Source organism: Sitophilus oryzae, unplaced genomic scaffold (genome assembly GCF_002938485.1).
Source record: "Sitophilus oryzae breed Bouriz unplaced genomic scaffold, Soryzae_2.0 scaffold_1241_pilon_pilon, whole genome shotgun sequence".
NCBI classification, from domain to species: Eukaryota; Metazoa; Arthropoda; class Insecta; order Coleoptera; family Curculionidae; genus Sitophilus; species Sitophilus oryzae.
The window spans coordinates 63,376-90,505 of record NW_022145884.1 but is presented as its reverse complement, the minus strand read 5'-3'; the positions used below and the strand labels follow the sequence as shown (position 1 = coordinate 90,505).

Genomic DNA, 27,130 nt, shown 5'->3' with positions numbered 1-27,130 from the left:
AGAGCAGAACTACTGAGAGGACAGGGCGGGAGAGGTTATACCACTACACAGCGATAGCCACGTGTATAAAAGATGATCGGAGAGAATGTGCGAGGATGAGTTTACTGTGGAAAGTTCAATTACGGATCGGCGGCCGGCGCCGCGCGAGTATGATTCTGGATACCGGCCTAACTATGATGAAGACGTCTGAAAATTCTATTCACATGGATTAGCGAGGGCCATCAAGAGAGATTTTTCCCCTCTTTGGCGGTAAATAATAAATATGAGATAGGGTTTTCTACAATTTTCGAATCGTTTTCTGTCTTTCAATTTCCTGAATGCCCTTGAGGAGAGTGCGTGGCTAGAGGTCCTGTGATGAAGTGTGTCAGAGATCGAATTGGCTTTTTCGCGAAAATATCGAGAGCAGAGTCGGTATATCCATTTTTTATTTTTGTTTATATAAAATAAATTGTTGCTAAAATCAATTGATATATAGGATGTTCCTTGAATTAATGACTGATCGCGCGCGCGCGCGAGTTAGAATACGCAAGTCTGCATGCCAAACAACTCAAAACAAGATAGTGCTATAGCCTTCAACGTTTCTAATAGAATATTTTAATGAGATGTATAAAAACGTTGAACAATGCTTAAGTGTTCGGTAAGTAGTAATAAGTGTATATGGATATATATTGAGTGAAATTTCGCGGGAAACTTTTTTCCATTTAAATGTTCGTATTAAAGCTCTATTAATAATTTTAGAAACAAAACCGTCCCCCATTATAAATAAACGTCCCCTCGTGCAGTAACACAATTATCATGTAACACTCTTTTAGAATCTACAAATTACTCTATAATAAAGTGTAAGCATCTTGAAACCTACTAGTAAGCTTGTTTATTAGAAAGTTTAAAAGCCTCTTAATGCTATTTAATTTTTATGTCAGGGTGTAAGTTAACCAGAGATCAGGTTGTGTCAGTCTTTAAAATTAATGTAGTATAATCGAGTCGTATGTTATTATATAAATTTTGACACAAACAAATAAATAAAATAAAATCAAAATTATATATCTCGTACTCTTTTCAAAAAACCATTAAAAAAGTAATGTGTTTTGGTGAGTGTTTCCAGTAACGCGGGTATTTGTCTTGGCAGATTGTTGTGGTAGGTTTAGTCTGGGAGGAAGTTAAGTTACAAATGTTTAAATAAAGTACTGAAAAATTAAATTATATATATCTTCGCTGCAAGGCTTTGTGACTGTGGAAAGAAATATACTTTGATTGGTTTGGATTTTCTTTTTTGATTGGAATTATTAACTTCTTTGTGAGACAATTTTATTTTTTAACACAGACATACTATCTTATTCATAAATTTCTTCCTAGGTGGCATAATTACCACTATTGTGTTTATCAAAATAAATAATAGAAACACAATGATTTGTCGATTAATGAATTGAACAGATAAGTTTTGATACATGTCTCCGAAATGCAGTGGTTATATCAAAAGAAAAGTGCATGTATACAGATGGCTAATATTGCTACAATAATTGATGAGAGATGGGAGAACAATTTTTAACAAAGCTGTTGAATAGGTGCTTCTATAGTAGTGATGGGCATTACGATTCTTTTTAGTGAATCAATTTCTCATATTGAATCGACTCCTACGATTCGTTCATTTGTCATTTTGAACGAATCACTTCTAACCCGAAGAGACCAATCGGACACTTCTTTAATCCACTGGAAATAATGAATGCTCGGTTGCGATTGACATCTCAATTAGATCCACTTTTTTTACTGTATAGTACTAAACAGAAGGGTTGAAGTTCAATGGATGCCAATTTAAAAACATTGAAATACACAGTATTGTAGATTGTATGGGAAAGGGAAATTCAGTCACAGCGACCGTATAGATCTATTTTGTTCCCGTAACTTGAGTTATAACTCATCATACAGTCTTAGAGGTTTGATAAAAGCCAGTAACTAATACGGTTTTACAGAGGTTAGCTCTCCATCTCCGATATCAGTCGCACAAAACATTATGGCACGATAATGGTTGTCGTCTCGGCGCACTCAGTGATGAGGTGTTCTGGTGTTTCACAATTTTTCCTACAAAATCTGCATTCGCCGTTGTTTCTTAGCATCAGTCTACTGAGGTGTTCATTGGGGAGACAGTGTTCTGTTGAACACAAATGCAAAAACCCCGTGACAATCCGAAGATTGTTCTTACTTAAATCAAGGAAATTATTTGATTTTTGTCGGTCGCAAGCCATGAGAAAAAATTTCGAGTGTCTTAAACCGTTGGAGGTTCCCCATTCTAGTTTGCAGATGGAGCCTTCTGGGTTCTTGAGTTCTTCTAAGTTGGTTACCACTTGGGAAGCAGAACGGTTCTGGTCCAGTTAGTGGAGTGTTCGCTCCTTTTCTAGCTAGATCGTTTGCTTTTTCATTACCTTCTATCCGTTGGTGGGCTAGCACCTAGAGTAGGAGGACTTGATACATTTTCTTTGCCTAATTTGTTCAGCTTCTCAAGGCATTATTTGACCAATTTCGAATTGATAGTTACTGATTTGATGGCTTTTGAAGGCTGCTAGACTATCAGATAAGATGGCTATTTCTGGTTTCCGTCAGTTCCTATCTAAGTTAAGTTGTACGCATATTCTGATATATTAGATATCTGTCTGAAAAATGATGGGGTAGGTGTCCATTGGTTCGGAGTATTTAGTTTTCAACCCAAATATTCCTATCTCTGTTCCTGCTTTGGTTTTGGAAGCCATGTTATAGTATGATCTTTTAACTGCTGAGCAAACATTCTCTCTTCTAATTCTTTTTGTTGCTCACTACTACAGTGTCTCAAAGTTGTACATTTTTGGTATGTCGTCTACTGGAAGTTGGAGGAGTGGAATTTTCCTTTTTGGGGTTGTTTCAAGCTCCTCAGCTGACAATTTTCTCAGTACTGTTTCCATCAGTGCTCATACTAGTCATTGTCGCATTGACATATCTACCGATGACAATGTGCAGTGGTGTTAAGTTAAAAATGACCTCCATAGCTAATATAGGATTGATTTAGAAGCATTTCCAGCTTTCTAAGATGTTCTAATATTTTCTGGCTTTTCTAATTTGGTTGCCAATCAATCCTTTTTTAGGTTTTATGGTGAATTTTTATCTTATTGATCATTATTCTTGGTTTTATTTTAATGTCTTTTTTTAATTTAATACTATGCAAACTTAGTGTTTCGTAAAAAATAGGATTTTCAGTACGAAAAGCACAAATGCAGTTAAGTTTCTAATTGTGGTTTTTAAATAGATGGATGGATTAGGTATTAAACCAAAGGCGAATTTCTTCATACTGGTTTTAAATGGAAAAACTAAAAAAGGTGCAAAACAATATTTGAGTGACGTGAAATACCTAGATTGAAAGGATAGCAATTTCCATTGTCACAAATTTTTGGAAATAATAAGGTTCCTTTTAAGTTTTTACTATTTTTTTTTGTATTTCAGTGCATTTTATCCTTATTTGTAGGGATTAGAAAATTATTCATTAAAATGAATGAAAAAAAAAGGATAAAAACAGTCGACCAACTGAATCTGAGTATATGTTGCCGATATAAACGTATCACACATTACTCGGTAGTAGTTTATCCATAGTTTCAAGAAAATAATATTCGCGGATCAAATTTGCGGTTTTATCGTATTCTATAAGTATAATTGGTTAATAATTATCCTTTTTAATTACTCTTTTATCTATGTTCCAAAAACATTTATAACTTATCTTTAAACTGTCTTAATTTATCTTTACTGTGTGTAAAAGAGTCTTTAGCCAACGTTTTAAATTTTATCTTCTCATCATTATTAAGTTGACAAATTCAATCTATATCTAAATTTAGAGAAAAAAAGCATACATTCATAAACGATTAAACCTATAATTATCCAATATCACATAACATATTTTCCCCTAATTAAAAAATCCTTAACGACCCTTTTAGTCTATTTACCGCTACGAAAGCAAACATTAATTTACAAACTTAACCAACATCAATCACACGCCTCAAATATTAGCTCACTAGTCCAATACTATTGGCTAGAGAGGCGGAGCCAAAATCCTACTCAACTTAAAATGATCTTTATACATACCCGCAGTAACGTCGTATTCATCCTGATGACGGTACAAGCGATTCCAGCTTTAGGGTACCGAGCGATAAAGGCGCTATTCGATTGGCGCTGGCGTTAAGTCTTCGAAGCCCCCTTGAAGAAGCGCAGCTATTTGTCAGAAGGTATCGCCTGAAAGTGGATAATTAGTTAAGAGCTTGGTCTCGAGTGGGAAACCAGTCGATAATTGGTTTCGAACTATTCGACATGTTTCAAAGTTACGAGAATACTTATGCGCGGAATTGCGATACGACAAATTTGATGACGCCGTTCTCCGTCCAAAGAGATATTCTCAACATGAATATGCAAGCCGAAGATGCATTACTTTTAAGAAGGAGCCGGTTGATGTTCAGCAGCTTGGGATTGTTTCTGGAACAGGACATATCCTGCAGGGAAGTGAAAACAGTACAGTGCAATTGGTGGGTACTACTGTGGAGAAGCTTGAGGTACGGCATACAACAACAAAAGCTAGCTGGAGTTGTGACAGTGGGTTTTAGTGATGATAATGGGTCCCCTTCGTATGTACCACATGGGCAACAGGTTAATGCGATGTATAGTTGCAACGTTTATCAGGAAGGGCAGCACAGGCAGGCGATTTATGAGAAAGTGGACAGTCCAAGTAAGTGATCTACATCTCAAATCAACTTATCATTTTTGCTTATGTGTTATATTTATAGCAAAATATTATACACCAAATCACCACAACACACCAAAACACCGTTACTTTTGCACTGGACGCGCGTTTCGCTAACCAAGTTAGCAGATGATTAAAACTCAATGAGTTTTAGTGTATTGTGGTGATTTAGTGTTTTATTTTTCTGTTGTAACACAAAGGTTCCAACCCCCAACTGTAAGACTATAATTATATCTTATATTATATTATATATATATATATATATATATATATATATATATATATATATATATATATATATATATATATATATATATATATATATATATATATATATATATATATATATATATATATATATATATATATATATATATATATATATATATATATATATATATATATATATATATATATATATATATATATATATATATTATATTATTAGCATGAATATTAGTAAATAATTGTTTTCTTTTTTAAATCTATATAATCTTAGGTGTTATTAAATTGTACCTAAGCGTTATTTTTTGCTTGCCTCCAGATGTATTATACAGGGTGAGTCTTAAATAGCTGCAAATATTTTCCAGGGCTGGTAGTTCGATAAAAAGAAACATATTTTTCTCTTTGCCCGTTTTCAAATAACTGCAAAATAGCTGATTAAGTTTTCTGTTTTAATGTAATCTTTTCTGTTTTTTTTTCTTGTAAATTTAATCTAATCCCTATGTTGCCATTAGGGTTTCCAATTTTCTGGATCAGGATCCCCTTTTGAAATCCCAGGATTACCCAATATTCTATTGATATCTAACTAAATTTGTTATCTAAATTGATTAATATCTGATTGACTATCAGAGTGATAAATTTAATATAAAGAAATACTTCATCAAAAAGAAAATGAGAAAAGAGCTTTAATAAAATAAATAATAACAAAATAACATTCATATTTAGTGCAATATTTAGTAAAATTGCAATTCTTATTGCAAAAAAGTATAGCAAATACGGAAATTAGATATTGAAATGCTGCTTATCTACTATAAATAAAATATGATCTTTGAAAGACTAAAGTGTATAAGGCCGAATAATTTTAGGTTAGACATTTAAATTTTTCTAGATTTTCAGGATACCGGGATTTCGAGGATAAACATACACTGGGATTTCGGGATCCCGGTTTGGAAATCCTAGTTGCCATATTATCGAGATATTATGTCTTTTACGTTTAAAATTAAAACATTTTCTTTTTTTTTCAAAAAATTACAATTTTTAATTTTTTTTACTAAAAAAGAACCTCATAGACGTGTTTCTGGGGTCGAGATATACTACCCCTATAAATATTTATTTATTTACACTTATTTAAGACTCACCCTGATGTATAGGTAAATTTCAGATACCAAACATTTTTTTGGTTTTTCTCTCATGTTATCAAATCAAATGCACGGCCTAGGTGCGTTCACGTTTTGTTGCCAATTTTAGATGGGTCTCTTGTTTTAGTTTTTTTTTCTAGCAAAAATTTAATTTTTTCTAGGGTTCGCAATTTTAACTTATTTTTTTCTATAAAATATATTATTAAAAAAAAATTGAAACATTCTTAGGTTCCATTTATTATACGAAAATAATAAGAATATGATGTTATCTAAAACTATTAGGTAGGTATCGACATTATGTTCAGTAGATATCTATATTTTATATATACTTCTGGTTATTCTTGTATTTTTAGTCTTAGGAAAGAAAAAATAAATAAAAAAACAAAGGAAAAAATTACAAACTATACATGAATAATAATAGAATTAATAAATTAATTAAAAATAAGTGGCAAAATAATATTGCGGGATTAAATATTGGAGGAGTGACAAAGTGAATAAGTGACAAAATAATTATATTTTTTAGTTTTTAATTATAGTAACTTTATAGTCGTAACTCATAAATGTTATAGCTAATATCACTATTCATGAAAAATTCATTTAAAAAGTTTATAAGTTTATAACAAGCGCTTGTTTATAACAAGAGCGTAGATATGGAGCAGGGGGTAGAGGGGGCATAATTACCCCAGAGCCATCGCCTCTCGCCTCTAAATATTTGAATAAATATAAGGTAATGATTTTATGTCAAACTCGAGATCAAAAATATCTAATTGTAAATGGTATTATACTCATTATCTAAATACTTGGATTCACTTAAAATCTCTATTTGAAAGATTTTTTCTGATCATATTTTTTATTTTTTTTAATAACATTTAGTATTCCAAGACATCTTCATTCAATGAAGAGATAGGTATGACTTAGACAGTTTATTTAATTAATTACTATGTGTCACATCATTTAACAAGTGGCTTCAGATGTGTATATCTTGCTTAGAAAAAAATAAAAAACTTTTGTTCAAGAGCAAAACTGAAATTATAAAAAAAAATAAACAAAGCTACTCTAAAAAAAACTAATACCGCTGCGACAGTAGCTTCCAGTCGTCCTGGTGAATATAATCAATAAGAAAATCAAAACTATTATAAAACTTGATAAGAGATAATGTAAGACATAGAATTAATGTCTAAATTTTTTGAAAGAGCTCATTTTTTTTTATTTCTTGAAAAAATACTAGCTATTTCCTAACTGAAATAGAAATCTGAATAATAAAAAAAAATATATTTTTTTTGAATGCCACAAAATACACACACCGGAAAAGTCTAGGGATATTACAATTTTATCCAGCCATCGTCAGTAATTTTATTATTTGCATTTCTGATATAATAAAATTAAAATAAACAAATAGTTTACAGGACGTATTGGGAATAAAAATGCAGAATTTACCAGAATTTTCAAATTTACCTTGATTTTTTATTGAACTCAAAAATACACACATTTTTTTATTCTAAACTGTGAATTAAAAAAAAAGATAATACCATTTTTACTTAATAAAGGGTATGGTCTCCTCTGCTGTTCATTACTGCCCTACATCGTCTCTCCATGCTCCTGATCAGGTTGTCGATCTCTTCTTGAGCCTGCCACGCTGCATTCACGGCCCGAACAAGATCCCTACGAGTTTCACGAGGCATACCCATTCTCAAAATTCTCCTTTGGACCGCATCCCATACGTGCTCGATGGGGTTGAGGTCAGCAGGTGTGCCGGCCAGGGTAAGATGTTTAATTGATGAGCATTGATAAACTCACTTACCACTCTGGCTGTATGAGGCCGTGCATTTGTCATCCCATGAGAATGAAGTTTCTCCCAAAATCATTGGCATATGGTAACACGACCAGGCTCAAAGAGTTAAATCACGATATATGTGATTTCCGTTAGAAAACCTTTCAAGAAAAACGAGATCAGTTTTTTTCAGCCTAACTGGACTCCTCCCAGACCATAACTGTTCCACCTTGATAAGGGTGCACTTCCTGAACATGATCCAACCAGATAAGATTTCCCGGTTCTCTATACCCTAAGCCTTCTCAGATCCGGATGAATTCCAAAGCGTGACTCATCCGTGAAAAGAACTTTGGCTCATTGTTCATTCGACCACTGAACATGATCTTGAGCCCACAAATATCGTACCTCTCGATTTCCTTTCGTTAAGGATTGAGCTCTCCAGGGGCGTCTGCTTTTGAAGTTGACCTATCTTAATCTATTGCGTGAACAGTGTCAGGACTAACAGTTTACATTATGGGTTTTCCTGGAGAATTAAACTAAGCCCTAGTGATGTAAGGAGTCGGTCGCGCATTTAATTGTGCAAAATGATCTTGCTGAGGTCTAGTAATACGATGTCGCCCTGCACGTGCCTTTCAGCAACATCACCACTTTCACGGTAGCGTGCATTTAATCGCGATATTACACTTTGCGTTGGATTTAATGCTCTAGCTACGTCGATTTGGCGCATTCCAGCTTCGAGCATACCCATGGCCCTTAGCATTTCGTCTTTGTTAAAATGTCTACGCTCCATAATGTCGTTTAATACTAAACAGAGTTATTTGAATGAATTCTGGTCAGTTATCATAAAAACATAGCCAGTACAGGTTAAATTCGAACAATTGATGCTAGCTACTGATGCTGCTTTTTATACATTTGACAAAAAATGCGCAAATACTTCTGCAAAGTCGAATCGGCCTACAAATATGTGGTTGTTTATTCAAAACATTTATTTTTAACTTTAATAAAATGATATCCCTAGATTTTTCCGGTGTGTGTAGTAGACTAGAACTAGACAGCCGATATATACACAGATTTCGATAGACGACATCTAAAACCAAGGCTTTTGGTTAATTTAATGTATTTGGATCAAATGTAAAGTTAATATGCCTTGCAAGATACCGTATGATAACAAAAAACGGCATCAAAGGCGGCTGGGGAATGACAATCTATGATAATTTTGGCGAATTCAATCTAGGCACCATTTACTAAAATTTGACATATAACTTATCAAAATTAACACTAATTATAATATGATTAAAAAAGGATGAAACGTTTCCAGACAAACAAATCTATATTCAAAAAATTATTTTCACTCGAATTTTAAACTACACCATTTAAAAATAATTTTTAGTCGATATAAAAATAAATTACAACCTTCTTAAGAATAACTGGCAGTAGCCGCCATTAAATAAGAAACAAACCTACTGACATTTAGGGTTTTTGACCTCGCCAAAATTATTATTGACTGTCATTTCCCAGCCGTATCTGACGCCTTTTTTTCATCGTATAGGTAGGTATAAAACAGATAGCAACTACTTAATAATTTTAGCTGCCTTTTAAGAAATTTCTGAAATTATAATTGTAATCTAACTATTGAAAATCAGATTGTTATGCGGAAGTTTCCAAATTCTTTACTTTTTTGTTGTTTTTGTCGCGTTCAATTTTGAAAATTGAGCCGTTTCGAGTTGAGCACACGCCTCTATGTCTAATGAAACCCAATATTTATTTAAGAAACCGAAAAATTTCGAAGAACAAAACAAACAGATGCTCAGCTATCAATAATTTCTGTGACGGACGAGTTCAGTAACATGCATAAAATAAAAAAAAATAGAACGTCTAGAGTTACAGACAGGGTTTGGAGATTTTACGAAAACAGTAGTTCTTTCTGTTACATTTTTACAAGAGAATTATAACGTCAACATTAAATTAGGGGTAGTTGTATTCTGAAGTGTTTAGTTTTAAGAAAAGAATCTCTAAAAAACTTTTTAGATACGAGATCTTCCGAATTATACAGGGTGAGTTTCCCACGATGTTCTCTATGGGTAGCTCGGAAACTACTGGTGATAGAGAGTCGGTTAAATGGGAAAAGAATTGCAGTTTTGTGGGGTCATAAACATACGCCTTTCAGATTTTTGAAAAAATTATGGCTTACTAGATATTTGGAAAAAACAAATTTCGGCTATTTCAAAAATTGTTGCTAATTCCATTATAATGTATTTTTTCAACAAAAAACAAAAAGTTTTCAGATAAAAGTTGTAGATAATCACATCCTTAATAAGACTGTGTCCTCCGTTTTTTTCTAAAGCCTGTCATTTTTGACATATGACACAAACATATGTTTTTTTAAATGGAAACCATAGTTGGCCATGACTTCAGAAAAAGTGCCATTTTTAAGCTTTTCAGCGATATAAGCTATAATATGTTTCTTTCAAAAAATTACACAGTTATAGCCAATTCTTATCATTTTTAAACAATTTCACTTAGTTAGCCATGGAAACAAGTTCATTCGTCGTTTCTCTCAGTAATGTGAAACTGTCACATCCAAACTGTAAATTAAATACAAAAATAAACAAAAATTCCAAATATGAATTTTTCAAATGAAGTAAATCGTGTAGGATTATTGGTTCAACTTTTCTTGGCCATACATTTTCGAGGATACGTTGACCGGTGAACGTTACTTAGGTTTTTTAGAAAAGTTAAATTTAGATACTTGCGCATCAATAGAGTGGTTCTAACATGACTTTCATTATGACACTCCCCCTCATAATGAAAGAAATGTTAAAAATTGTTTATATCATAATTATGCAAACTCAGGGATAGGAAGAGGTGAACCAATTGCATGGGTCACCTCAATCACCTGACCTATCCATTTTAGATTTTTTATGCGGTATGGTTAACGACAAGGTTTATAAAAGAACTTATGAATTAAGAGAGGCACTCGAAGAGGTGGTACGGGAGAAGTTTATTAAAGTCGACCGGCAGTTCTGTGGGAAAAGCTTGTAGTTCAGTTTTAAAAGATGCAGTTTGTACTTCATACAATGGCGGTTTTTTTGAAGATTTGCTAAAATAGCTTAAAGTGTATGTAGTAATATTATTTTTTTTTAAGTTTTAGTTTGTGTAATGTAAATTGTAAAGGACCGTTTAATAAAATATTCTGTCTTTTTATCTCTAAGTTATAAATCATAACAGAATAAGAATACCATACCAACTAAGTGAAATTAGTCAAGAAAGATAATAATTGTTTACAACTCAGTAATTTTTCGAAAATAACATGTTATAACTTATATTGCTGAAAAGCTTAAAAATTGGCGCTTTTTGTGAAGTCATGGCCAACTATGGTTTCCATTTAAAAAAACATATGTTTGTGTCATATGTCAAAAATTACAGGCTTTAGGAAAAATCGGAGAAAACAAGCTCATTACGGATGTGATTATCTACAACTTTTATCTGAAAACTTTTTGTCTAAAATAGATTATAATGGAATTAGGGACAATTTTTAAAATAGCCGAAATTTGTTGTTTTCGAAATATCTAGTAGGTTATGAACTTTTTCAAAAATCTGAAAGGCGCATATTTATGACCCCACAAAACTGCAATTCTTTCCCCATTGAACCGACTTTCTATCTCCAGTAGTTTCCGAGATACTCATAGAGAACATCGTAGGAAACTCACCCTGTATGTATTCCTATTTAAATACACTCACCGGCACGAAAAACGGGCACCTTAAAATTTTGATCTATTTTAAAGTTTAATATATTTTTTTCTAGTAGGCTTTATGAGTTTATCTGTTTCTAAATTAAAAGTTTCCATCTGTCAATTATATGAGGGAATACAAAATGTTGATATTTTGGTGAGAGTTTCAAACACCATGAAAAATATGTTAAAAAAGCAAGAAATTTAAAAATTATCTTATCATCTAGGTACGTCTTTTTTCGATAGTTTGTTTCATCTCAATAGCATTATTTTTGTTGGAGATATTCGCGAGAACGATTTACAGCAGTTTTAACATTGCATAATGGTACTGTCATTAATAAGTCATATTATTATTGTTTATTGTGTAAGTGAGATGATTTTATGTTCTGAAATATCGGCTATTGCTGCTTTAATTGATCATGGTAGGGATTAACTTTTGGACTTAAAACCATCTCAGCTAAAGTAACTGCCCAACAAACAATAATAATATGATTTTTCGAAGACAGTAACATTATATAAATCAGAAACCCTATTTTATAGGTCTGTTGACTAGGGCCAAAAACAAAGGCATGGTTTTAATGAAAAATACAAAAAAATGTTTTCTTCAAAAGCGAATATCTCCAAAAGAAATAAAGTTATTGAGATGAATCAAAAAGCAAACTAGCGAGAAAAGACATATCTAGATGATAAAATGATTTTTAAATTCCTGGCTTTGTTAAAGTATTCCACAGTTAACGATTTTAACACATTTCACATTTTGTGACAATGAAGAGTAAATTTTAAATTTCGATAACAGCTACCTAAATTTTAGTTGACTTTGTATAGCCTGATATTTAATTACAGTAACCATTGTATGCTAAACCAAATTGAAATTTGACTCGAAAAGTTATACAGGGTGAGACAAAATTAATATGGAACATAGTCAGTTTTAAAAGGAAGTTACTAGTTAGTTTTAAATAGTACACCCAGTATATTTTTCCGGTGTTCAATGGAGAATTTATATATCTTCAAAATATTATTAAGGTTGCCTACCCCTCAGATAAAGATTTTCCTAAATATTTTAATTTTTATGATTTTGCGTCAGTAGATCTTTATTATTTGAAAAAATCTAGGGTGGCTGTGTGATACACCTTTTGTTAATTTAACAAAAATTAAAGACTGTAGAGTAAAATGCTCAACGGTAATAAAAAGATACACGTTTAAAAATATTTTAATTATTAGAGAATTAAAACTAGATATCTATACTAATATATAAAATCCTTAAGTGACTGACATACTGATTAATCACGATCCTGCTCAAACCACTCAACGTAAGAAGCTCAATTTTGGCATACAGGTTGATTCTAGTGTGTAGAGGTTCGATAATAAGGGATTTTTCGAAATTCCAGTTCCAAGAGGGTGAAACCGCCCCTCAAATAATACATTATTTTTTATTTAAAAAACGGTCAAGTTTCCGAAAAAAACGCTTAAACACGTATATTTTATTTTGTTTTTTTTACATATTTTAAGATTTTTAAAAATGTATACAAGGTGTTTCGAAAAATCTGGTAATTGATTAATCACGATCCTGCTTAAAGCGCTTGACGTAAAAAACTGATTTTTGGAAAACAGATTGACTTTAGGGTGTAGTGGTTCGATAAGAAGAGATTTTTCGAAACTCGAATTCTAAGGGGGTGAAACTATCCATCAAATATTAAAATATTTTTATTTAAAACCGGTGAGTTTTTCGGAAAAACTCTTAAACACGTGTATTTTATTTTGTTGTTTTACATATTTTAAGATTTTTTATAAATTTATACAGGGTGTATCATAAAATATGACCATTGAGTAATGACGATTCTGCTTAAACTGCTTGACGTTTAAAGCTGATTTTTGGCAAACGGATTGACTGTGGGGTGTAGAGGTTCGATAAGGTTTCTTGAATCTCAAATTCCAAGAGGGTAAAAACGCCCCTCAAATATAATAATATTTGTTATTTAAAAAACGGTTAGTCTTTCGGGAAAACGCTTGGACAAGCATAATTTATTTGTTTTTTTTTTACATATTTTGAAATTTTTTAAAAAATCATACAGGGTGTTCCAAAAAGTTGGTTAATTCTTAACCACGATTCTGCTTAAACTGCTTGACGTAAAAAGCTTATTTTTGGCAAACGGATTTTTCGAAAGTCAAATTCCAACGAGATGAAACTACCCCTCAAATATTACCAAGTTATATAATAATATCACCATATCGTTTTTTCTCATGCTGACATAAATGTGAGAAAATTGTAGCCAGTTTGTATGTTAATGGAAATTCTTGCTTTGTTTTATCATCACCATTACAAATGATTAATTCGACGCGACCGAAGTCGCTGGTACACGCTAGTAAACCTATAATTGTGTGACAAAAATTAGCTAGATGAAATCAAATGCTCAAAATGCTTCCTTTCCTGTTAACTGCATAAAATGATTCTCTTTTCAAAAGAATCTTTTTATTTTGAAAGGCATATGTGGTGTTCTGACTCGAAAAGCAACTACAATAATTTTTCTCATGTTGTCGACAATAGTTGGTCGAATTTTGTAAACACTGTCTTTAACATATCCCCATAAAAAAAACCAGACTAGATAAAATCAGGAGCATTTAAGTATTATATTAATTGGTGAATGCACACTGCATTCACCAACTAATAGAATCATATCAATTCTCTCTGATGTAGGATAAGTTTGCATTTTCGGCAAATTTCTGAGATTTATTTTTGTTTTAACTGACGCAACATGATAACTAGTTGTAAAAGTTGGACTAATTAGACGGTTATGTTGAAATAACGTCAGACATATCACAGCTACCTAGATTTTATTAAATAATAAAGATCTATTCAGATCAAATCATGTAAATGAAAATATCTAGGGAAATCTTTGTTTGAGGGGTAGGCAACCTTAATAGTATTTTGAAGATACATTAATTCTGCATTGAATATCGGAATAATATACTGGATGTTCCATTTAAAATAAAAGAGTAACATGCTTTTAAATGTGACCAATGTTCAATATTAATTTTGTCTCACCCTGTATAACTTTTTGGATCAAGTTTTAATTTGATTTAAAGTACAATAGTTAATTTAACTACATATTAGGCTATACCGGTTAAATTCCAATTCAGGTTGATTTTATTGTAATTTACAAATTGTTCTTTATTTCTAGAAAATGTTAAATATGTCAAAAACCTTACATTTTAGTCATATACTTCTCTTATAAAACTCACAGTTATTTTACTTCCCGAATCCGAAAATCAATTAATATATAGGGTGTTTCATTACAAAAAACACAACTTTGATATGTAACTTTTATTGGGGACAGGGTAACCCTGTAGAACTCTATATATTTTTAAAAAGTGCTCTGAATTAACCTACATATGCTCACAAAATTTCATTTCTATACAAAATGTCGTTCTCCTTGAAGCCTCCGCGGCGTATGAGAGGCGATACCCTGTACAATACAATATGTTTTGTTATACTTATAAAACATATTTATATTAATCAAAAGTGTGATAGGGTAATTAAAGAAACTCTTTATAAAAGCAAAATCACACGAAGTTTTACTCTTAATTAAAGATATAATAAAAAATTGAGATTAGATGAAGAAGCGTAACTAAATCTAATTCCATGTTTAAATTATTGAATTATTTTTGTCAATCTTGATCAAAATTAAAAGATAATATAATAATATCAAATAGATACCAAACTGTCATTTGAATTTAATATGAAATTTATTTTTAGAATTAATTAGAGAATACGATTTTATAAGAAATATAAACTGCCACAACATATAAACGACAAGAAAATTGCGCATATATGTATTTCACTTTCAATTTTTGGAAGAACATTTTGCATAGATCTTTTAAAAAAAAATAAAATAAATGAACCAGTAAATTTAAATTTACAATTTTTAAGTATCCTGTAGTTTTGGGAGTCTCTTTTATGCCTACCCAGGAAGGTTTGTCAAATTGCCTTTGTTGACCTCTGACTTTTAGTAGGTATTGAGTGACCCTATGTAATTCGATCCTCGCATCCTTTTTATGCAATTTTACATTGTCCGATATCCACTGACACGTGTCTAGACACATAAATTTTCGGAACAGATAATACGGTATTGTTTCTAGAATCGTGTATGGAGACAGGATGTAGTGGACACCATAAATTTCTGAAAATAGAAAATTAAAATAGATGCACTGTATCTGAGATGTTGAGTAGGGTAATGGTGTTGTATTTCTTCAATAATTGTAATATTTTTTTTTTAAAAAGAAAATTTTCCTGCACAATGTTTAGGATACTAAAGTTGTAAAAAAAGATACTAAACATTGTGCAGCAATGTGATAGAGTTTGATGTTATTTTTGTAGAGTTTGAGCTTAATAGCAAACTAATCGGGTTTAGAGAGACATAAGTCAAATCATTCAATTGATCTTCTTTTTTTTCTAGCCATTTCTTTAACCTAAATGCTTAGCAAGCTCACACTTGATAACGGTCACTGATACTTCTGATCGAAACGTTGTGTAAGCAAAATAAATAAAGGCAATGGAAGTACGAATTTCTTTTAGTTTCAATACTGAATCATTGTCTACCATATTCAAAGTAACTTTATACTGATCATAGTGATCATACCGGGTTATTTTCAAAAATATTAGGTACCTACTCTAGGATTTCCATAATGTAACTGGTATTACATATTTCGAAAGTTAAATTATTTTGGTGCGATATTTATCGATGCTATTTGTTGAAGCAACATTAAGAAAAAAACTGTATGGTTGTTCATGATAAGAAACTTACCTCCATATTTGTTTCCAGAGCAACAAGTGACTAGCTCCAGGACAGAGTTGCGGAAATCCGGTAGGCAGCGGTCCAAGAGAAAACCGCGAGTTTTGTTTTCCCAAGCCCAAGTATACGAGTTAGAGCAGAAGTTTAAGCAACAGAAATACCTGTCCGCCCCCGAGAGGGAGCATTTGGCGCAAGGGTTAAAGCTGACACCGACGCAAGTGAAAATCTGGTTCCAGAACAGACGGTAAGAGAAAATACATTTTTTGTAATTTTAATTTTGATACGTTCATATGATTTTTTCACTTTCTCTATATTATTCTGACACATGCTCTCTTATTCTTATAAAATCTTAGGACTGCTCACAAAGACAATAGAGTATACTTAAGGGCTCAAACGCACTGACGACCAGGTCGCAACGACCAGCATTTGATTCAGTGTTATTAGGAAACGCAGTTGCGACTGCGACCAGTAATAACAATGAATCAAATGCTGGTCGCTGCGACCTGGTCGTCGGTGCGTTTGAGCCCTAAGGCTTTTTCACTGCCTTTAATTTCCCCTTTAAACTTCTGTCGGTTTGTCCAACGAAACAGGGATGAATATACGACGATATCCAACAAATGATAGAAAATACAATTCTCCTGTGAATTAAAATGACAGACAACAAGTTTTACTCTCAGATATTCTCCTATTTATCCAGACTTTACATAACCAAATTCATAACTTATTTTTCTGTCGGATATTGTCCGGATCTCAAAGCTCACTTGACCTTAATTTCCACAAACTTGAATAAAAACCTATAAAAACCTATAAAAACCTATAAAAACCTATAAAAACCAGATATCAGGCCTGGACTATCCAACCTGAACTACTATATTTACTTTTTAGTCATTGTTAAGTATGATAAAAGTTTCATAATCAAGCTTGCTTGCTGATGACAGAAACAGTTCCTATAGTACAAAAAGTACATTAAAATTTCTTTAACTCTCAAAATCCAGCACCTCTTTATCATAAGAGAGAGTTTAATCGTGAAGTATGTTAATTTTATTTAAATAAACTAATATTTTTTAGATACAAAAACAAACGCCAAAAGTCCGATAAATTGGAACCAGAAAAAAAGTGCCCGGAGCCATCCACATCAGTTTATGGTATGTCACAAACGCAAACTTCGTATACATATCACAGCACATCACCTGTATATGGGACAGACTATTTTTGCCAAGATGGAATTAAATACTCCGATTTCAATAGCTATCCTTCCACGTTGTGATGCAAAAAAACTAGGTAATTATGAAAATTTTTGAATTCAAACAGTACTACCTATATGAGGATTATTAGTATAATTTCTTAGAGAAAACAACTAGGGAACTATTAATAACTTATAGTTAGGGAAGGGAGATCCCTCAATTTTTTTCTATAATTTAATGTTTTATATAGTTGAGAGTTAAAAATTTTATATTTTTTTTATTCCCATGAGAATTATGCATTTATTCAAGGAAAACTGTAGTCTAAAAACCTAGTGGCTAACCTAATTAACTAAGGAGGTTTAACCAGGTTAGAAATTTGTAAACCGATGTTTAAATTAGTATATTATTCAAAGAGCATATAATGGTTTGGTTTGGTTTCGCCTGCGGCTCGTGTCATAAACTTCATCCGCGTGAATAACAGCCATTATATGCGAGTAGAATACTATACTTTATCCAGGACTATCAAAAATATTTAGATATTAATATGTTTTTATTTTTAAAAAACAACTTTTGAAACCCCCCATAGATGAATGCAAAAAATAACATGGAAAACTTAAAATTTTTAAATCGAATTTTAGAATGCAAAAAGTGACATTTAAAACTTCAAATTGTTAAATCGAATTTTAGGGTTAGAAAATGAGGGAATTTTATTAATTTTAACATTGTTTCTTCTTAATGGTGTTTAATAATTTGTTTACATGTCGAGACATAACGTGAGAGACTTATTAAAAAGGAAAAAATATTTTTAAAATCTTATGACAAGAAAATATAAAAAAAAAACAACTTTTGGAACACCCCATAGATGAATGCAAAATGTGACATTAAAAACTTCAAATTTTTAAATCGGATTTTAGAGTAGAGGGAATTTTAACATTGTTTCTTCATAATGGTGTTTAATAATTTGTTTACATGGCGAGATATAATAAAAGAAAATGTTTAAGGAGCAAAAAATATTTTAAAAATTTCGTGAAAAGAAAAAACAACTTTTGAAACACCCCATAGATGAATGCAAAAAGTGACATTGAAAACTTCAAATAGCTCTTGTTTGGTGTTTGGATATCCGTGGAAGCGGTGAAACCATTATTCACAAGTGAATAATGAATATTATTATTATTTCATAAACTCATGTATAATAATGAAATTTATAGACGAGCCGTGGATAATAGTAGTTAACACGAATAGTGACGATCTGTCAGCCCATGTCTTGTTACGCCAATGATAAATTATTTTTTTTTTAAATAAAAGAAACTGTATGTCTTACTCAACATTATACTTCATAGAATATGTTCAATTGTAAGGAACTATGTAAAAGGACAGGTGATTCTGTTCAGCAAAATTCTACAGTTGTTAACAATATTACGAATGCACGTGATTTACCATTAATTTCTCCAATACTGAAAAAACTAGTGGTATATTTATATTTATTGACAAGTTCTTATAGAAATATTGGAGGCAGTATTGGTAAACTAAGTTTATCTTAAAGTGTTTACTTGGCTACTTTATAGACGCTGGATAGTTTACAGATGTGTAGTTATTTTGATAGAAAACAAATTTTTAATTTTGCCTCACTGACAGTTACTTGCATATAGCAAATTTGCAAAGAAGCCTGGGTCGTGTCTTCTATGAGAATAGTTTTTGTTTGATAAGTTTTAGATAATTCTTTTCAGGCTAATCTGCCTTCAGCTCGATGGATATTTGAGTATAGGGGTAGGGGGTAGGGGTAGCCGTTGTTTGGTATCGACCTCTATATTCTTTTTCCTTGGACATCACCAGTTATGATAATTTTTTCCATGTTGTCGGCAGGCCTTCGAGTAATGTGTCCAAAGTACTCGAGGATGCGTTTTTGGCAGATAGCTGGCAGTAGGATACTTATGTTAAGATCATTTATTATTGACATATTGGTTCTTCTAGCTGCCCAAGGTATTCTCAACATACGTCTGTAGCAGTTTTTCCAATGGTTTGTTCGTTCAAGATACCACTCCACAAAGAAATATTGAGAAAGCAATTGTATGCAGCAAAATTTTTTTTGTGTGGGTTGTTCTTACTCTGCTCTGTTATATTCTTGTAAGATGCGTTGTGGCAGTTTTTGCTAACTGTATTCTGCGTCTAATTTCTATTTTACTTACTTTATTTTTCTTAATTGCTTTCTTCGTTTATGTTTAACCCGATATAAAAAAAATCATGAACCACCTCGATGTCATTAAGCTGAAAAGATCTTTTAAGGTTTTATCTCTGTCCTCCAATATTAATTTGTTTTTTTGGCTGTCGATAGTTAGTCCCATCTCAGCACTTTCATTTTCTACGCACAAGAGTAGACTAATTTGGTTTGGTTTGTTCTTTACAGGTCGCAATTAATGTTGTGTCGTCTGCAAATCGCAAGTTGTTTATTTTAGCTCCTCCTACACTAATGCCTCCATCACAGTCTTCCAGAGCTCCTTGCATATTATATTCCCCATATATGTTAAAGAGGATGGGTGAGAGTATACAACCCTGTCAGCCTTTATGTGTTTGAAAGTGTTCAGAGATCTGTTCATCCACATTTAGCATTGCTGTGTTGCTAGTATATGTATAAGCCTCGATCAATGCTACAAGATGTAAGATGTTCAGGTACCCTCATTTCTCTTAAAATCATCCAGAGTTTGATCCATGTAACGCAATCAAATTCCTTTTTGTAGTCAATAAAGCAAATGATAGCCGGTACCGCCGGTACGTTAAATTCCCTGCTATCAGTTGTTGCACATTGCTTATTTGTTCACGGGTACCTCTATACATTTGACAAATCCTGATTTTTCTTTTCGATAATCCCTTAATTTAATCGACATATATGAATGTCATATGCTTCTTTTAAGACAGTACTCTTAATTCAAGACATTATTTTTACATTAGTGTATCCTAAACTTTGTACAATTAACGAAATGACCACTAACTTTTCTACTACTGGTTTCGTACATAATTATATTGATATTTATCAACAGAATGTAGAGAAATTTTTTATGAAGATTGTCCGCGCATCTTAGCAGAAAATAGCTAGGTCAGTATAATTATTAATGCTTAATGTCTAAAATTAATTTTATCAAAAAAAATATTTTTTTAATCATATTTTTTGCAGGTTCTAGAGCAAATTATCACCGCTTCATGTTATGAAAGATAAAGGAAGTTACCAGTTGATGGATTTTTGAAGAAACAATACAATAAGGGGGAGTTAGGGTGTACCACGTATACCTGAGAATATTTTCAATATAGTTTGAAAGACTTAAAATATAAAACAGGCGTTTATGAAATTTAGCTGTAATCTTCCAAAGTAATCTTCATATTATTATGTCAATGTATATTTTTCACGTCGCCAACAAAGTTATTTTTTCACTTAAAAAGAACTGATATTATTAAGCTTTAACTTCGATGTTTTGTAAGGTATTTAATAAATGTATTATAATATGAATTCTAGTATTTAGCATTTGTAAAATATTGTTCTCGCAAAAATTAAGTAAAATAAGAGTTAATTGACGTTTATTTCTGCCTGTAAATAGTATTCGTATACGTGAAGAAAGTTATTAAAATTAATGTGTTTTTAAAACTCTTTGCAATTCCTTATTTCGAACGACTGAAACGTCTCATTGTGTTTTTATTACAGCTTGTATGGAATTGGTGCATTCTCCGCCAGTGCTGCTACCATCGGAGAATATCGTAAACAACTAGTACCCAAATACATATACTGATAATTTTTTATTTCTGCCGTTGAAGCGCTGCAGTCGGAACTTGTTGAAATCGCTGGAAATACACCAAGCCTATAGATAGGTATATTAATAACTTTGTTTTTCTTAACAAAATATTTAAAGCAGTAATAAAGTTGCTATACCTCAAATAATATAAGATAAATATAATAACGTATTAAATATATTGATGTAAATAGTCGTGTTTCTTCTAGAAATATTGGATTATTGAATTTATTTATTTTGTAATTAATACGAAATAAACTTTTGCTTTATTTCGTTAAAAGTTTAATATCCCTCTTCAGTATCCATATACCTACTTAATACCACTGTCCTCTTCGTCACTGATCAATCTGATCATATATTTATAAAAACGATATAAATACCAAATGAAACTTGAGGAATCCAACAAATTAAAAACAGAAAATAGCAAAAAAGAAATTAAAAAGAACAATAATAATCAGCTCACACAGTTCAAATACGCAGCTTATCAGTTCTTTTGATTATTTCTTTTAAGGCTGGTATCGAAACTACCGTTCCGAATAAGGTTTAGTAACGAAATTACAAATCTAGTTGGAACGCAGTTGGCAAATGTTATCGGTCACTAAACCATTATCTCTTTGATGGAAGGCTTTTTCTGTACTGCGCTTCTCTACTATGCTGGAACAAACCTACCAGTTACCATATTTAAAAACCATCTTTAAAAGATTTGAAAATTAATGCTTGGAGCTGCTAATTTTTCCTATCAATTTTTTATAAAACTTAACTAAATAAATATATACATGTATTTATGGATAAATCAGTTTTAATTTGCAACAAAGCTTACTAAATTATTATACTCTAGTAAGTAAATGTTTCAAAATTTTTTTTTGTTTTTTCTTTAAAAAAAATGTTTTTGAGTGTGTGTTTTTCTGGCATTTGAAAAAATATTAAGATGCCCCAGGGGTGCATATAGGTGAAGGAGCCCCCGTATATATGCGCCTATTTATATTGCTCTTAATATTATATTAATAAGATAAAATGTGATGTAAATTAAAATTGTCTAAAAAAGTTAATAATGCCACAAAAAAATGGGAAATTCAAACCAATCCTAGTATATTTTTTCCACAGTCATAATACCTTACAGCAAAAATTTAATGTAAATGCAGTACTTTATTTAAAAATATCGTCACTACCCTTCAGATTTAATCTCCGAGATGCGCCACTGGAATATTTACAATTCCTAGACAATATATATAAGCAAAATCTATTTACTAAATATGACAACCTTCCTCGGATTATTTCTAATAAAAAAGGAGTTAGACTATCTTCCAGAATTTCCTTAATTCTTTCTTATCGTGCCCGACGTTTAAAAGCTTTTAAGCTAAAAGGTGATCTGGTGCTAACTACTTGAACTTTTTCTCCCGAAATGCGGGACATAAAGCAGAACCTGCGATAATACTGCTATTAATGTTTCACTAGGCAAATTTTAAAACGGGCGAAAGCCACGATGTGAACCTCAAACCAAAATTACATTTTAACTTACCTAGGTACAGCAAAAATCCGAACCCTAATTCAGATATTTAGAAAAGCTTAAATCAGTATTAATAATGATGTCATCTTAAAATAATTATATTAAATTATTAATTAGAATTAGTAAATGAAGTAATTATTCGGTTACAAAAAATTAAATATGTTATTAAAATATTTTTTTTTTTTTTTTTTTTTTTTTTTTTTTTTTTTTTTTTTTTTTTAATATTTGTAAAATTTATAAATATTCAAACGGAATAATTTTTTAGCACAGTTAGCTTGCCATGTAGAATGTAGAATGAGTGAAATAAGGATTAATCACGGCGACCTTAAAGATCTATTGCATCCCCCTTTCTTGAATTATAATTCATCATACAATCATCACACATGAGGATCTTCCTGTCGTAGGGGGGACAGGATATTTTCCATCTTCCCCTAACAACAGCTGTTCATCCTACGAGTAGTGGACATCTACCTCCAACGAAGGTATAACCCTTCCACGGGTGGCCTTTAGACCTCCGGGCCTTTCAGAATCGAGAAGCTTGTCTCCGGCTGAGGTGCCAGTGAGGTGGAGGCTGGAGATCGTCTCCATTCCTTCATCCCTTTTACTTGATCTCTCCTTAGACCTTGTACCGGTATTTGTCCCAGATCTATAATAGAAGATATATTTCTCTTTCTCTATTGCCTTCTTGTCAGGTCAATGCCAATTCCTGTTGTGAGGACCTGATGATGACTCTCTTCCCACAGGTTGATGGCTCGCCAACTCGATGTCCCTACATTGGTGTTCTGGCAAAGCTAGTGATTGCAAGGGTTTAGTCGGTCCACTTCCACAGAAACCTGCATTCAGAAGTAAGGGAGACGAAATAAATTAGGGGGTTACCCCCTGGTGCCCCAAGGTTGAGACCAGTAGAGGATAGTTTTCTATCTAGCCAAGCATCCCTTTGACCTGGTCCTGTTATCGTAGGATTTAGGTTTTTTGAGGTGGGGTTGTCTCATCTTGCTTGCTCCGGGAGGTAAAGCCAAGACAGTAGAGGGTGCCTGGTATTACGGACAGGGGTAGTCCCGTCCGGCATTGTTATACGTCTTGGTGTAATTCTCTGGCTACGACACTACAGCCAGGGACAAGACAGTGAGATGCTTCTTAGACCTAGCTAAAGTGCTAGAGGGGATTCCCCCTAGTCTCGCATCTCCTAGAGGAACAGGCTTACCATGACATTGCTGTTCCAAAAATACTATTATGTTGTAATCTATAGAGATGTTCTTGAATTTCGACCATTATTCTAAGGGAATTTAAAAAAATGGCCAATTTTGAAATAATTTAAAAAAAAGAAAAAAATCTCAAGCCATGGCTCCATTCTTGCTTTTTTATCACATTTCACTTTTCGATAATAATGATATTTTTACTATGGACATGTATTTGAAAGAGATAAAAAAAGACATATTAGCTGTATAGAAATAATAGAATAATATCCAAAAAAGTATCTACCTTTATTTGGTGCTTCCCTACCATTTATACCTTGAGGTTTCTCTCGTGTCAAAAACTCCCTCCTGTCAAAAACTCTCTCGTCTCAAAAACCAGCAGTACTTTGCCCTAAAGAGTAATATATAAAAAAAAAATTTGAAACTGAAAATTTGAAGCTGAAAATTTGAAATAATACGATACCAAAAGATTAAAGTAAACATTTTAAATTAGAAATATCATTTTTTTATTAATTTATTATTTATTATTATTTTGAGCCTTTTCGGAACACTGAGTCACGTTGTACTCTGTTTCTGATATTCAACTATCTAAAAATCTGACTAAAAACATGCGGGTTTTTTTTTCTTTATGGGTAGGAGTTTATTTTTTTACAATTTTTTGGTTTTTTAATTTTTTTAATTTAATTTTCCAATTTTTTTTTTTACTTTTATCATAAACTTCTGATATTTTTTGTCATAGCTAGTTTTGATTTTTGATATTTAAATTTATTTTTTCATGTTTTAATTTATAGTTTATGGGTTTATTATTAAATAAATAAAATTTCTTAAAAATATTCAACTTTTTCTTTTGCTTGCCATCTGTTGGGAGTTGGTCAAACTGAGTCAAAGCCAGGAAATTTTTAACATGGGATACTCTCAATGGCGTTGTTGTAACTTACGCTGACGCTCAAGAGGTGGCGCAACCTGTGTACCAGATAATATAAAAGTATATTTTATTTTTATAATAAGAAAATTATAATTGGAAATGATGATCATGACATTCACCATATAATTTCCCATATAAGCGACATCGATCATTTCCAAGCCAACACCGACGCCGTTTTTTTTATCATATAGTTACCGTAATGTTTAAAAATTAATTAGTTAGAATTATGGACTTATGAGATAAGAGACTATTATTTCTCAGAAATTTATGTTCTCGATAGCTCGAAGCCCAAAAAAGATGAGTGAACTGCTCAAAAATAAAGGGATTTTTTTGTCTTGCAACCTTTCAATTTGATTACCTCCTACTAACACTGTGTGTTTAAAATTTATTAATTGTAGAGGTATGGAGATATGAAGTGAAATATGTAATGGGGGTATTAAAATACCCCACGCGATTAGTGGAGTTTGAGGATTAAAAACTCCATATGATTGACTAAGGTGATGCTAGTGTTTAAAGTATAGATATACAGGGTTATATTTAAAAGAAACTGCTCAGTATTAAAATTATTGTCTTTCAATCGATAAAGGCAATGTTAACAAATAATAAAAGTCATCGTCCAAATCAATTCCGTATTTATACTGCTCTTTAGCCGATGAGGATCGGATTTCATGTCTCTTAACCCCGTGGATGTTTGAACAGGATAAAAGGCTGTCAGGGTCTCGATAAGGGCCGATAAACCATATCTCTAGCCGAGTTCATTTAATAATTGAGTTGAAAATACATAAAGTGGTTTTGAGGATTTTGTGTTTGCTATTCTGTCACGAAATTACAAGGGTGATTTAGTTTATAAATCATTTCAGTAAAGGAGGTTTGGCATAAAAAATACTGTAGATAAATAATACTGGTTTTGCAAAAATAAATGTTTCACGAACCCTGGTCCCATTTCTTCGAATGTGGTAGACAATGATTCCAGTATTGAAACTAAAAATAATTTCGGACTTCCCTTGTCTATTTATTTTTTGATTAACAAAGTTTGATACACTTGATGTAATCACACAGTGATTCTTCTGACGGAAACATCGTGTTAATCAAGAAATAAATAAATCGAAATTATTTTGATTTCACTACCGGTCTCATTCCTGCTCATTCTTATGTCAAATGATTCCTCAAGTCCTAAATCCAAATATAGCTCCAGTTTTTTTCTATCACCAAAATTTTTAGGAAAACTAAAAAATATATTTTATCACAATTTTATGGATATGACTTTAATGTGAAGAGGTGAAAATAATTATTTTTAGGTGTATAAAACTATAGCTAGTGCTTGCTTGTCATTTATAACTTGGTGTATAACTCTATCGTCCTAAAAACAGTACTCCGCCAACATGCTTGCATTCCACATTATCTTCTTCAGCTTAATCTTGATGAAGTCGTTCCTCGTGTTCGTCCAAGACTGCTCTAATTTTCAGAAAAAAGTCTAGATGTGGGTGAAGGAAATGCAATTTAAGAGGTATGTTACATTCCATAGCCTGGTTGCCTTTCTTGACAAAAGCCAGTATTTGAAACGGTTTTTCAGAGTTTAGTTTTCTATCTCTTATATCAGTCGTATCAAGGTTTATGGCTTTTTTGAATGGTTGTCGTCTCGGCATACACAGTGATGAGGTGTTGTGGTATTTCCTCATTTTCTCCACAGAATCAGCATTCGCGTTGTTTCTTAGCACTTCATTCTACTGAGGTATTCATTGAGGTCATTGAGGAGACAATATCTTGTTACTTAAATGACAATCCGAAGATTGTTCTTACTTAAATCGAGGGAAAATTTTAATTTTTTCGGTCTATAATTCCTGAGAAATATCTTCGAGTGTCTTAGACCGAAATTCCGATTCCAAGTTACGGATGGAGTCTTCCAGGTTCTTCTGTTCCGCTTTGAGGTGGCTTCCCCCTGGGCTGGAACTCTGTAACTAAATAGCGATTGGTAGCGATGAAGAATTCTGACCTTGGCATCATCGCTACAGATCGCTATTTCGTTACAGAGTTCCACCCCTTGAAAGCCGAGCGGTTCTGGTCCAGTTAGTGGAGTCAAGTTGCCGCAGTTAAGTTGCAGTTCACTTTTTTCACTATACATATTTCTGAAATTAAAAATTA

The 27,130-nt window shown here is 32.1% G+C and overlaps 1 protein-coding gene across 1 annotated transcript; it reads left to right on the top strand.

Annotated features, from left to right (window-relative positions):
* The first annotated feature begins 4,657 nt into the window (after window positions 1–4,657).
* On the top strand, window positions 4,658–17,671 carry LOC115874189 (homeobox protein Nkx-2.3-like). Its single transcript, XM_030889289.1, has 3 exons — window positions 4,658–4,732; window positions 16,431–16,644; window positions 17,469–17,671. The coding sequence occupies exons 1-3, from the start codon at window positions 4,663–4,665 to the stop codon at window positions 17,665–17,667; spliced, it is 483 nt and encodes a 160-aa protein (XP_030745149.1). The 5' UTR covers window positions 4,658–4,662; the 3' UTR covers window positions 17,668–17,671.
* The last annotated feature ends 9,459 nt before the right edge of the window (window positions 17,672–27,130 follow it).